At 40.8% G+C, this 12,964-nt stretch overlaps 1 protein-coding gene across 2 annotated transcripts in view; it reads left to right on the top strand.

Moving 5' to 3' along the window:
• CAMK2A (calcium/calmodulin dependent protein kinase II alpha) overlaps window positions 1–12,964 on the top strand; it is a 136,503-nt gene that overhangs the window by 51,327 nt on the left and 72,212 nt on the right. For both annotated transcript variants that reach the window (XM_018554955.1, XM_018554954.1), the window contains exon 2: window positions 2,324–2,418. In XM_018554955.1, coding sequence (XP_018410457.1) covers window positions 2,324–2,418 — 95 coding nt within the window. The remainder of the gene's footprint in view (window positions 1–2,323; window positions 2,419–12,964) is intronic.

Genomic DNA, 12,964 nt, shown 5'->3' with positions numbered 1-12,964 from the left:
TACACATTTATAATATGTGATATTTGTATTGCAGCTTTAGAACAGCCATCCGTACTACACCATTAAAATAAATTGAAATTGGCAGACTTGTGTGTGCAGTGCGCTTTAACTGCATGTCAAACTCAGAATTACAAAGTCCATCTACATGAGCTGGTAAAAAATGTGTCAAAGGATAACTTGAGGAGTTGACCAAGAGCAAAGTGTGCAGCTTGACCCCTGTAGAGGAATCCCTCGATTACCTCTGGATTATTCCAAAATGGATAAACAGATGAGCAAACATTTTTTTTTTTATCAAATAGTAATATTGGCTGAAAATATCTACCTATTGATTTCTAGTCCTCATAAGCATTTTGAATGAGAAAATAAAAGCATGTATGTGCACATACCTATGTGAGATGCCTTGTTGATTCATTTGTCTGCATGAATATATTTCTGACCTATCACAATATACTGCATCTAATATTTAAGAAAAGCTCCACCTTTTAATTTATTAGAAAGATTGCATCATCTCTTAACCTGCATCTCAGCCAAATAAAAAGCCATGGACCCTGAATAATGCCTAAAGAAAAATGCTAATTTCTTTCTGAGAGAAAATCAGATGAAGACATTGTCATGGGAGCACTGCGATCTCTGTGAGAAGCAATAAATACCTGTTAGCATTATACTTACACATTGCTTAATCTGCATGGAGCTACCATGAAAAAATATATCTCATTCTAGGTCCACTGTAACTAGTGTTGTCGCTGTTACATAATACAGATGGTGGGTATCAGTATAGTTACGTCACTGGGGTCATAAAACAAAAATCAATAACTATTAAATAAATGTGGCAATGTCAATGAACACTAAACAATTAATAAATTCCTAATATTATCCCAGAAACATTGAAACATTGTAGATCTGATAAAGTCAGAGAGTACCAGCAGACCTTTCATTTGAGTTTAATATAGTCCAGTACATCCAGATTAATCAGGATTTTCAAAGTGTTTCTAGCCAACACCTAGTCTCTTGTTTTAAGATTGGGTGCCATGCAGCTATCCCCTCTGAGTGCTCCATTGCTTGGAATATGAGGACACATGGTTTGCATTTCCATGGGCTTGGATTCAGGTAATATTAGGAATTTAATAACTGCCTCATGCTAATTTTATATTGATATTGCCACATTTAGTTAATAGTTATCGATTCAGGACTATTCTCTAGTTATCGATGACACATTGGGCTTCATCATATTGGAGTCATTCAGCCTGAAACAGGACCAGTACTGTATGGCAGAGCTGAGATGGAATGAGTATTTTTTTTTTTTTTTTACTAGTCTGGGGCTTTGCAGCACTTTTTAGAGTGAAACACTCAAGTTCTGAAACTAGTTGTTTTGGTGCCTAATTAACAATAAAATCCTCCAGATTTCTGCTTGTGGCCACATGGGCCATTTCTTTTCTTGCAAGTTAAGAGGTAGGCCATGTCCCATGAGGTAGATTAAATCCCTTTTTAGAAGTTTAACTGGTGTGTACTTGACAAATTAAAATGTCAATGTACGTTTTTCATCTTCAGCCAGAATTCTTGATATACCAAGCATTAAGGGGGTTATTCACCAAAGGGTGAAGAGTTTGGAGAAGGCAGGAGAAGTGAACAATCTAGGGCAACATAGCTGAACTGGATAGTGAGCTGAATGGGATAATTTTTCAAATCAGTCATGTTGTCCTAGTTTGTTCACTTCTCCTGCCTTCTCCAAACTCTTCACACTTTTGTGAATGACCCCCTAAATCTTGGTTCTGATCTGGTTAACACTTCATACAGGCTGTGGAGGTGGCACTGCAATAAAATGGCAGCAATTCTGCCACTTCTTCTCAGAGTGTGCACCGAAGGTAGAAACCTCCAATGACATCAGGATTTCACTATCACTGATAGATGTTGACTATATGCTAAATGCTAGACTACATAAGGCAGTGATGTCACACAGAAGATGCCCTTTTGAAGCCCACTGCTCTACTGGAAGTGGTTCTTTGAAGCACTTTACCAGTTCAATGTGTGAATGGGTTTAAGCAAGGGGTAGATTAGCTTTAATTGCCTAAATTTACATTAGGAGCCAATCTAGCCCAATGGTAACCTCAATGTTTTTCCGCATGACAGGTTTTGACTTGGCGAGTTGTTGTTTAAGAACATTTTTTATATATCAACACACCATGATGCTTATGCATTTTAACTTTGCTACTGTACAATCAAAAAACTCCTACATTTAACTTTAATAATCATTCTGATTTGTACATGTTGAAGAAAATCACTAAATGAAGCAATCTATTGACGTTTCTGTCTTTTTTATTCCCAGGGGAGCTTTCTCCATTGTCCGTAGATGCGTGAAAGTTTTATCTGGGCAGGAGTATGCAGCAAAAATCATTAACACCAAGAAGCTTTCAGCTAGAGGTGAGTGCAAGCTGACAACCTTTATTTCTTCCCAGCTGCCTTTGCCTGATAAGGTCACAGCTCCATATGGAATAAATCTAGATCTTATCTGTGTAAAAGAAATTAAAAACCGCTCAGTACTATATGGAGGAGGCCAGGGGTGTCATGGTGTTGTGTAAGTTAAACAGTTAGTAAAAAAAGACAATAGCAAAGAGAGAACAATTATTAATAGTAAAATAATAAAAATATATTGTCTTATCTACTAAATAAGGTTCATTTTACCCTTGATTCCCATGGATTACCTGTATTTTACCAGGGATGGAATGTACCTGCCTGATATGAGTGGGTATCGGTATAGCAGCAATTTCACACCTTGGAGTTACTACAATAGCAGCCTTTATGATTATAGCATGAGCTGTTAGCGCTTCAGTACGCTTAGATTCATGGAGATTCATGGAGACTATGGATTCCCCTTAAATGGAAAGCAGACACCATGACTTTCTAAGCCTTAGAAAGTCATGGAGTCTGCTTTCCGTTTAAAGCGAATCCATAATCTCCATGTCATGAACTCCAGTCTTATCTTCAGTATACAGTTAGTTGGAAAACTAACCTTTTAACCTTATAACTTTTATAGACTCGTTAATAGAAAACACAGTTTTAATATGAAAGCTCATGCCATTCCTTTGTATACGAGTTCCCAGTCTGTTGAAGAAAAAAGTAATGAGTAAGCAAATCATTGGGTTTTCAGGGATGCCCTCCTTCACACATCAATTTGTATGATTGACTACAAAGTCAGTGGAGCACACTACATATATATAGTGAGTGAATACCAACTTTGCCCAGTGGAGGAACAGAAACTTTACAGAATCCCAACGCTGATTAGAAGCTGTCCCAATTTTTATGTTTATCCAGAGGTGAGGCTTATCAAACTGGGTTTGATTTGTACAAAATTAGTTAAAGCTGTGCTCCAATCAGCCCCCCCCACCCCCATCTCAAACAATACACTCTATTCCGCCAACACGTTTTTAGCAAATGACGATTTTTCTGATCCCCCAGCTCACACCACCCTCCCCCTGGGTTCTGATGCTGTGGCAGCCCATACAATCTCTACACCCAGTAGGGAAACCCTGGGAGACCTGTCCACAACTTGGCTGCTCCAATCCTGTAACCTGGAACCACCCTGAACTCCAATGCTGCTGTGGCAGGATGGCAATCTTTGGACACAAGAGAAAGCATTTCACACCAGTCAATCCCCTGCAAGTTCTTAAGCTGTTGTGGCACCTAGCAGAGAGCCCTTGCAAGACGTTCAATACACCTTTACTTCTCCAGTTGACACTACCCTAGCATCCTAAAGTATTGACATAGAGATGGGTGCCAAACTGCAACATGAGTCCAGAGTGCCTTTATTTGTTCATAATACTGTCACATAAAAACGGCCATCAAGATTTGGGGGCTACAATCCTACTCCTTCATCAGAGCTTAAAATAATGGCATGCAGACTTGAATTGACTCAAAAGGTAACTAAAACCAAATGGATCTATATTAGATGTGGTGTAAAACCTCTTTTTAAGAGTTTTAACAATGTATTCAGCATAAGCTGACCAATTTTCCTTGAGCCAAAAACGGGACATTGGGGTGGCAAAAACGGGATGGTTTTAATATTCCGTATTCATGAAAAAGTACGCTGATAACAAAAGTTAGATGTGTACAGCATAAAGTTTTGGACAAAATTAAATATTATGTTTCGGATTTGGATGCAACAAGCCATGTTCCCAGAGCACAATACATGTCCCTAGAGCACAATAAATGTCCCCAGAGCACCAAACATGTCCCCAGAGCACAATACATGTCACCAGAGCAGAATACATGTTTACAGAGCACCGTACATGTCCCTAGAGCACTATACATGTCCCCAGAGCATCATACATGTCCCCAGAGCACCATACATGTCCCTACAGCACAATACGTGTCCCCAGAGCAGAATATATGTCCTCAGACCACAATACATTTCCCCAGAGCACAATACATATCCCCAGAGCAGAATACATATCACCAGAGCAGAATACATGTCCCCAGAGTACCATACATGTTCCCAGAGTACCATACATGTTCCCAGAGCAGAATACATGTCCCCAGAGCAGAATACATGTCCCCAGAGCACAATACATGTCACCAAATGCAGGAACTCAGCAGCCGCTGCGGTTAAAGGGTCAGTAACTGGACATCCCTAGAGAATGAGAATTTTTTTTTTCACAAGCTGGAGGAAAAATGACTAAATAACGGTACTGTCCTGTTTAAAATGGGACATTAGGTCAGCCTAATTCAGCAGCATCGCATCTTGCACTGAGATCGACCATTCACCGGACTGTTGCAGGTGACACCCTAAACCCCCCCCCCACATTTACCACCACAGCTGAGCTTCATTCTGCCCTGCTCATCTCACCCTCCCTACAGCCTTCCCCCCAAACTCTCACCGGACAGGTGTACTTAACTTGACCCCTTAACCCCTATCCTCCCCAAAGCACCTTACCCCATCCTGCCCCCATGCTGATAGCCTGCCTGCATGCATAACTATGCTTCATCCCCATCCTTCCCCATTACTCTCACTACAGCCTGCCCCCCTCCCCTCTCTTTAATAAGAGTTGTCTTAAGAAGCGTGAATAGTGCCCCTGCAATGACTAATTACACCCTAGCCCCCTGCTTTCAGCACTCCCCCCATCATGCCCTTAAAAATCTATACAAGACCCTTATTCAGTTCTGTTTGTAACAATGACAAAGAGTTTCCCTTAAAATACATACCAGGCCCTTATCTAGTCCTAATTACAAGCCTACAGAAGTAGGCTGGAGAAGGATCTGCCATATAGTCGCAGTAATTTTTTTTTTAAATGTCACTTTTGCAGTACTTTTGGAGTACTTTATACTGGTGTACAACTTCAGTTGAAGGTTCAAGGCATCCCCTAAGCATGTGTAGCGCTCACCCTCGAAGGAGCCGCTGAATATGAACTAGGGTCCTCCTACCTGTTTTGCAGCCACCGGCCCCTTTCTGAGCTCCAGCAACACTGACACTTTTAGGATAGAACAGGCTCGAGTTGCTGAATCTTTTTAGTATGTATTGCTCAATAGTAACTAGGAGAGAGTGTTAGGGTTACAGGATACTCAGAGAACAAAAATGGAGGACAACGTCTTCACCAGTAGCTTTTTTTTCTCAAAAGCTTGCAAACTGGCTTTACAAAAATTTACAAAAAATACAAAATTTGGCTCCCATAGGCTTCAATGGGGTTCAAGCGCTATGTTTGGGGTTTGCTGATTTCCCATTGGGTTCGATGACTATCCAGCAAACCTAACTGTACCCATCCCTATTCAAATAATGCTGTTTATGTGCTTTTTGTTCCTGTAAGCTGAATTACAGAATGTTGTGCACATCAACATTATTCTTAAAAATTAGTGAATTATAATTTTAAAAAAAATGTTAATAGCTTGTTAAGCAATTCAATTTGCATGCAAGAAGCTAAATGGCATGTCAAAAAACCCCAAATGTTGAAAGAAAGAAAGCAGCTTATGTTGTATATTTATGACTGTAACGTCTTTTCCATGCACTAAGGTATAGAATCTAGTAGACCGACTAGGGCTTGAACTTTTAAACCCCTCCACATATAGTTCACTGAGGCTTTCTACCACCTACAAATTTTTACAATCGTCTTTAATAATAGTCATGCTGTTATAGTTCTACATGGTAGGTATATTTGAAACTGCTAATAGCGTTTAGATAGACCCCAAAACTTTAGAGAACATCACATTTTATTTTAGGCAATGGCTTAGCTGGATTGGACGGTTGGACCATTGGATGGGGAAGTAATCATACATTCCTTAAGCTGGCCATACACTGTGAAAACTTTGCCCTGTTGATGAACCAGTCAAAATTCGCACTCTGTCTACACACTGTCTCTGTCTACACACTGTCTGCCTGTCATCCTTCAATCAGAAAATTGAAGAAGCAGAATGGACAATCTTTGGTCGAACAGTGACCTCATCTGATTGGCTGATTGATACCATTTGAGTATTCTGACAGTGGCACACCCCTCACTGTCAAAATACAAAGATCATAGCGGGATATTCATCTATCCACGAAGTTTACAGTGTACGGCCAGCTCTAGATAACCACACTTGTTCTTAAATTACACATCTATATAATGTAGCCTGTACAACCAAATCCATGACCATATGATTTGCTTAGCACGCGATCGATGCGCACAAAAATCCTTTGGCAAACCAGGCTCAATGTCTTTCCTGCTACTTTGGAACAACCCATATTTTACCAACCTTTTCCTTTAACTTGCGGAGACTTTTAGTTCCACATAAGCGTAAATACCATGGGTTACTTTCTTCTAGGGGTCTACCAATTATTGTATCTACTGAAAATCGGGGCCGATATTCACAACATTTGTAATTATCTGTACTCCTTCCCTGGCTCAGCAGAGGAATCAATCTAAGACAGAACTCCTTCACAGGCTCCTCTTCACTGCCATCACTAATAAGATTTGACCAATATCAGGCCCACCAGCTGCCAGTTGCAGAATCTTGCTGCCAGCAGATGAACACATAGCCCGGGCCCAGCGCATGATTCCACAGCTGGATGTAAATAGAAAATTGCCACCTGATATCAGTTATCGGCCTGAAAGTTGGCCCATAATCCGTATCGGTTCTGAAAAAATGATATCGGTCAACCCCTTCTGCTATAAACCAAACATGTAGGTTTCAGGTGAAGTGCAGCTTTGCTAATTTCCAAGCCACCAAATATTTAACAGCAGCAGTGAACAGGAGGGGAAGGAGACAGTAAGCCAAGTAAGATCTAAGCTGTCAGTGTAGGTTTAATGATGTATCCTTACTCATGTCACAGAGAACTCAGGAATTACAGCACATTTTGACAGCTTGTATATCACCAACCTACATTTTCTGCCTATGACCAAAACACAAACAGCCTCTTGTATTATCAGAATACTACTGCACATGTTAGTTGAGAACAACTGAGCATGAGTTACAAGTTGGAATGTTCAGATTGAAAGACCAAGTCCAGTCAACACTATTTTTATCTGAAGTAGCAGTATATTTGAAGAAATATTTTTTTGGGGGGAAAATTAAAACTCTTACTTTTAGAAAAAAACAGGCTCACTTAAAAGTCATTGTCAGCCAATTCCTTTCTTTTTGAATACAGTTGGAAAAAGGTGAGATTCTTTATCAGACTTGTACTACTTTCTATTTCCATGTTGAGGAGATTGCCACCCACTTCCTGTCTACAGAGTGTGTAGTCGGGAGAGTGTGTGCCAGGACAGGGAGTGTGGTAAAATGTCCCAAAATTTTTTTTTGATTTACTGTATATGTTCCTATTGAGAAGATAATGCCTCAATTGTTATCCAGTTTATAGGTGTCAGCAGAAGAGATGTAGTCAAAAAATTCCATGATTTAATTGTATATAAAGATATTGCATGATTGTCCCGATATTCCCAACGCATTTCGCAAAATTAGCTTCTTCAGGGGACCGGTATTTATTTATAAGTCGCCGGGGGTGCCGTGGGTCCTCGGCTCCTTGGGCATGGAGGAATTGTAGGGCAAAGAGTCCGCTAAATCGTCGGTCTGGCACAGTGGTGGCAGAGCTATCCCAAAGCGTGTGCTCACGGCTCCATGTCCAAGCCACGCCCCCCAGGGGACCGGTATTTAACATTCATGCATCTGCAGTGTCTAGGGTGGGAACGAGTATGAAGAGGGACGAAATGATCAGGTGGCTGGAAATCAGCCAACCCCCCCTGTATTCCATCCCTTTTTACTCAACCTGTGACCCCGGGGTTGCAGTGTCTAGGGCTACCCTAGACACTGCAGATGCATGAATGTTAAATACCGGTCCCCTGAAGAAGCTAATTTCATCCAAGGTCGGCATGACTTTGAGCACCTTCCAGCGTAATTTTATCCAAGGTCGGCATGACTTTGAGCACCTTCCATCCTTTCAACTTGTTAGCACTCAACAGTTGGCACCCTAAGCCAGATCGGGATCACTTATTTTATATAGAACTTCTGTTTGATTTATTTTTCACACTATAATATTGTTATTATTTATTTGTTTTATTGGTCTTAACACCACTTACAATATTGTGATAATGTGTAAATAGTCATATACAAGATGGATCTATGATAATGATGATGGGAAATAATGTGTGACAGGGTAAAACCACCCATTTGCCACCTACAAACTTAGAACTACTGTGCCTAATGGTAAATCCAGCTCTGAGTGAGTGGTGTCCATATGGGTTTCAATTGCTGCCTGCTGAGTGCAACAGTGAAAGTCAATGAGCCTACAGTATCTGCGGACTTCAGAAATGGAAGCCGAGCAACCCCTCAGTGAAAAAGACAGAAACATTTTGCTAATATTACACTTTCGAGTCTCTTCAACAGCACTTTGCTGCTCTGTGTGTTTGATGTTTTCTAAAAGACTCCTAGTGTTTTATAACCTGCATCATCAGCAGTCCTGACACATTGACAGGACAACACACTTGGGGAATATTTAGCAAAAACTTCTTGTTTCGTCCACTGCATCTGAGATTACTTCAGACTCCCAGGTACATGCACCAAAAATTAGTGTTTATCACCAGCAGGCTATTATATAATGAAGTCCAAAGCTGGCCATACCAAGGAAATCTCACAGCTTATTGCAGATCTTGCTGGAGCCAAATCCCCCAGTCCTGATGGCCTAACATCTGAATTATTTAAGTTTCTTAAGGATGATATCTTAGATACCTTACAACTTTTATATAATCCCATGTGGAAGGCAGAGTCTTATTTCAATAATGGCAAGGAGGCTTACATTAAATTGCTTCCCAAGCGGATACGAATATACGAAGGGTTCTTCTAGCGTTAGAAACGGCCAAATCCTGCCCTTCTGTTCCATGCACCCCCACATATAAAATATTACCCTCTCCCCCCCTGTTCCCTGCCCCCTCACACATAAAATAAGAAGCCCCCCTGTTCCCTGCGCCCCCTACACATAAAATAAGAAACCTCCCTGTTCCCTGCCCCCCCACACACATAAAATAAGAAGCCCCCCTGTTCCCTCCTCCCACACATAAAATAAGAAGCCCCCTGTCCCCTACCTTGTAAAGTAAAATAATGAAGCCCCCCTCGCCTGCTTGTCTTTCTGCAGGGAGGAGGCGAGCAGGCAGATCCCTGGTGATCTGGTGTGATTAGTAAGGTCTGCAGACATTACTAATCACTCCGTTTTCAACCAGTAGCTTCAGTGAAGAGCTAGGGCTGAAAGAATGGAGAGCCCAGCAGGAGCAGCTGCTCCCACTAGTCAGGTACTGACTCAAGCCTGACTGAATTTCCACTCACCTGCACTGCATTTCCACTCGCTAAATGCGAGCAGGCGAGTGGAAATTTTGAGCCCTGCTATAAGAGATGTGTAGAATGTTGTCAGAATTTTGTACATTTTCATTTGATTTTTACATTCAATTTTGGAATTAATGGAGTTTCTTGAATAAAAACCAAATTCACTGTTAGAATTTTGATCGTTGGAGAAAAACTTTCTATCCCGCTTCTTCGATTTTTTTCATCACTGCGATCTAAATCGGTTGTCGTTTTAACCCCATTAACTATCAGAACATCAATGAAAATGAATGTTCCAAAAAGAACTTTATTCAAACTAAATGCTCCTGGTCTATAGCCAGCCTAAACTATATTTGAACATTCAGTGCCAAAATCAAACTCATGGATTAGACTGCAGAGGTGGTCCTATAATATCGCTACCCACTGACAGATGTGCTCTCCATGTAAGCAGAGGTTCCATTTGACTAATGGGGTGGGGGATTTTTGCTCTAGGTATGACCATTGAGATGTTCTGGGACCAAAATTTGTTATAAATGTTTTTTAAATCTGTGTTGGCAGGTGTTCCATGGTTCTGCCATACTGAAGTGTAGAAACACTGAGCATAGAACAACTTTCCTTCCTGCTCATTTAGTTGTGTGTTACCTGATCCAATGAAAGAATTGGAAAGAAAGATAAAGTAATTTGTGATTAAAAAGAAATTAAACTTTGATCACTCCCTTCTAAGTGTTTAACCCTCAAGCAGCCCCATCATCCGATTGGTGTTTACATGATATTTATGAGCAGTGACACATGCTGTTAAAGTACTTGTCATTTCTGTGGTTATTGTAATGTAGAGGTGTAAATAATTAAATCCATAAAATGCTGGAAGCAGCTGTACTAGACTGGCAGCATCCAAAACCGCTCATTCTGCTCATGGCTCATATAATTATCTCTCTTCTCAAACTTTATCAGTCTGAATAACCAGTTGATAAACACTAAGGCCTGGTTCGCACCTGTGCGTTTTACAGCGCGTTCCTAGGCTCTGTAAAAAGCTCAACATGTGAAAACCAAAGATTGCCTATGGGCATGGTTCCCACCTTCGCGTTTTACAGCATGTAGGAAGGCGCTGCAAAACGCCCTACGCCCAAAGAAGTACAGGAGCTGGGATACAGCCAGGTAGCCCTCAGAAACGCGCATTTGTCACGTGTCTTTTTTTACCGCAAACTGCGGTAAAAACGCGTGGCACGAAACGCGCGACAAATGCGCATATTCGATACGCCTAGGTGTGAACCCAGCCTTAGACTGGCTATATGTTAGGGGATAACCCCCTGAGATCACGAGATTGAATGGCTAGGGAAGATATCTGCTAGTCTTTGAAAGAGTCACTTCAAGAGCAACTACAGCCATACTGGAACTGTGTTGACTGCAGTGCATGTATGATACTTTGATAAGCTATATATGAAAGCAGAGCAAGGATTATGCCCATTAATAGGAAGGTATTCTAACAAACTGGACATCCTCCTGTGTGAGAGATAACATCTCCAACTGCTGGAGATACTTATATTTCCCCCTGAGTAGCTGATAGAGAGCTGATAATCACAAATTATCCAAGCCCACTCAAAATGTAATTATACTTTGTCAAAGTAAAGCCTGGGTTGCCATGTTCCGACCTTTTAAGGTCTTCTGAATACTGAAAGGCTCTGATTACAATTTGATAGATTATTCATACTCATGTTTATTGGATCAGTGGTGGAATAGTCACCAGTGGGCGACTGTGTGAAGAATCTTTGAGCCTCCTATTTACTATTGACCAAGCACAAACATTTATTTGCTGGTCAGCGTAGGGATTAGCGGAGTTATTTTTATGAATTTGATATTGCCTCCAAAAAGGAAACTCTGTTTCGTTCATTGAGCTGCTCTAGACTATTACAGCCACTTCTTGTCTGCATTTACTCGCTCCAATGTCGTTTGCAAACCACTGGATGGACTTCACAATAGTGACAACACTGGGCCATGCCTGCACAGGGTGTCAGCATGGCCACTTGTTGTATCTACTTGGGTTGGAGGCAGGGAACAGAATGACAATGCAGGGAAACAACTGGAAGACATTTGTACTCCTGTGCTTGAACAAGGACCTTCATGGCAGGCTCACCAGGTATTCATCTAATGAAGAAGGTTAATGCTAGGGTTAGGGTTAATGCTAGGGTTAATAGTAGGGTTAGGAAAAAGGTTAACTCTAAAATGGAAAATTAGAAAATGAGCAATCAACTGCCAATATAATGAACTTTAAAAGTCAGTCTTTGCAAACCTCATTGTAATTATGTTCTCTTCTGAAATCGTCAATTCTGGACTTTAAATATTAGCATTTGAAGGGAAATAAGCTATTTTCTTTATGAACTTGATTTTTTTCAACTGGGAAGGACACCACATTTCTAGAACAAGACTCTTATGACTAAACGACTTTAACAAGAAAAACATGACACATTCTGCATAATGCAGACTGTTCCTATTTTTTCCCTTACTTGCCACATCCTGCTGTCCATTGACTCAGCAAGAGTGGGGGTGATGAATGAAGGATGTTCACGTTTAACAAAGTCTACTCTAAGTGTTCAAGCTTTTAGGATCTAAGGGAATCAATGTAAATAATTGGAAAACATAAAAAGAGGTTGTCCATTTTTCAAAAACTAGTATTGCAAAAGCCCTTGTCTAAGCCTTTACTACAGTGATGGATTATTGAGGTACCCAAAGCTATATGGAAAAACACAAAAGAGACAGGGCACCTCTGAGAGTATTAGTGGGTCATCAGTTAATATTACATTAATAAAGGTGCTGCCCTTTTATATGGGCCAGGATAACACAGTATTGTGTACCATGACAAGGAGGTATGAATAATTAGAGGTAGAGTTTGGAAAGTGGAGATGGTCATTTTTAAAAGGTGAGCACCTTTCATTAATGTAATATTAACTACTGACCCACTGATGCTCTTAGAGGCACTCCATCTCTTTTGTGTTTTTCCAGTGTTTACATCACCCTGCAGGATTAATCTGGAGGCTGCCTAGGAGTACTATCTTTGATGTTCTGATTCCCAGCATAGGACACCTTTGGTATCCCTTCCTGAAGTGGTTTTTGTGTGGGCTCCAAAGCGGTATGGCACACAGACTTTAATCCCTACTGAATGCCACTGGAGTTTGGAGTTCCTTGACGCCAGTGTGAACAG

The sequence above is a fragment of the Nanorana parkeri genome, unplaced genomic scaffold, assembly GCF_000935625.1.
Source record: "Nanorana parkeri isolate BGI_ZX_2015 unplaced genomic scaffold, ASM93562v1 scaffold179, whole genome shotgun sequence".
Lineage (NCBI taxonomy): Eukaryota > Metazoa > Chordata > Amphibia > Anura > Dicroglossidae > Nanorana > Nanorana parkeri.
The sequence above is the reverse complement of the archived record's forward strand: the minus strand, read 5'-3'. Positions and strand labels throughout refer to the sequence as shown.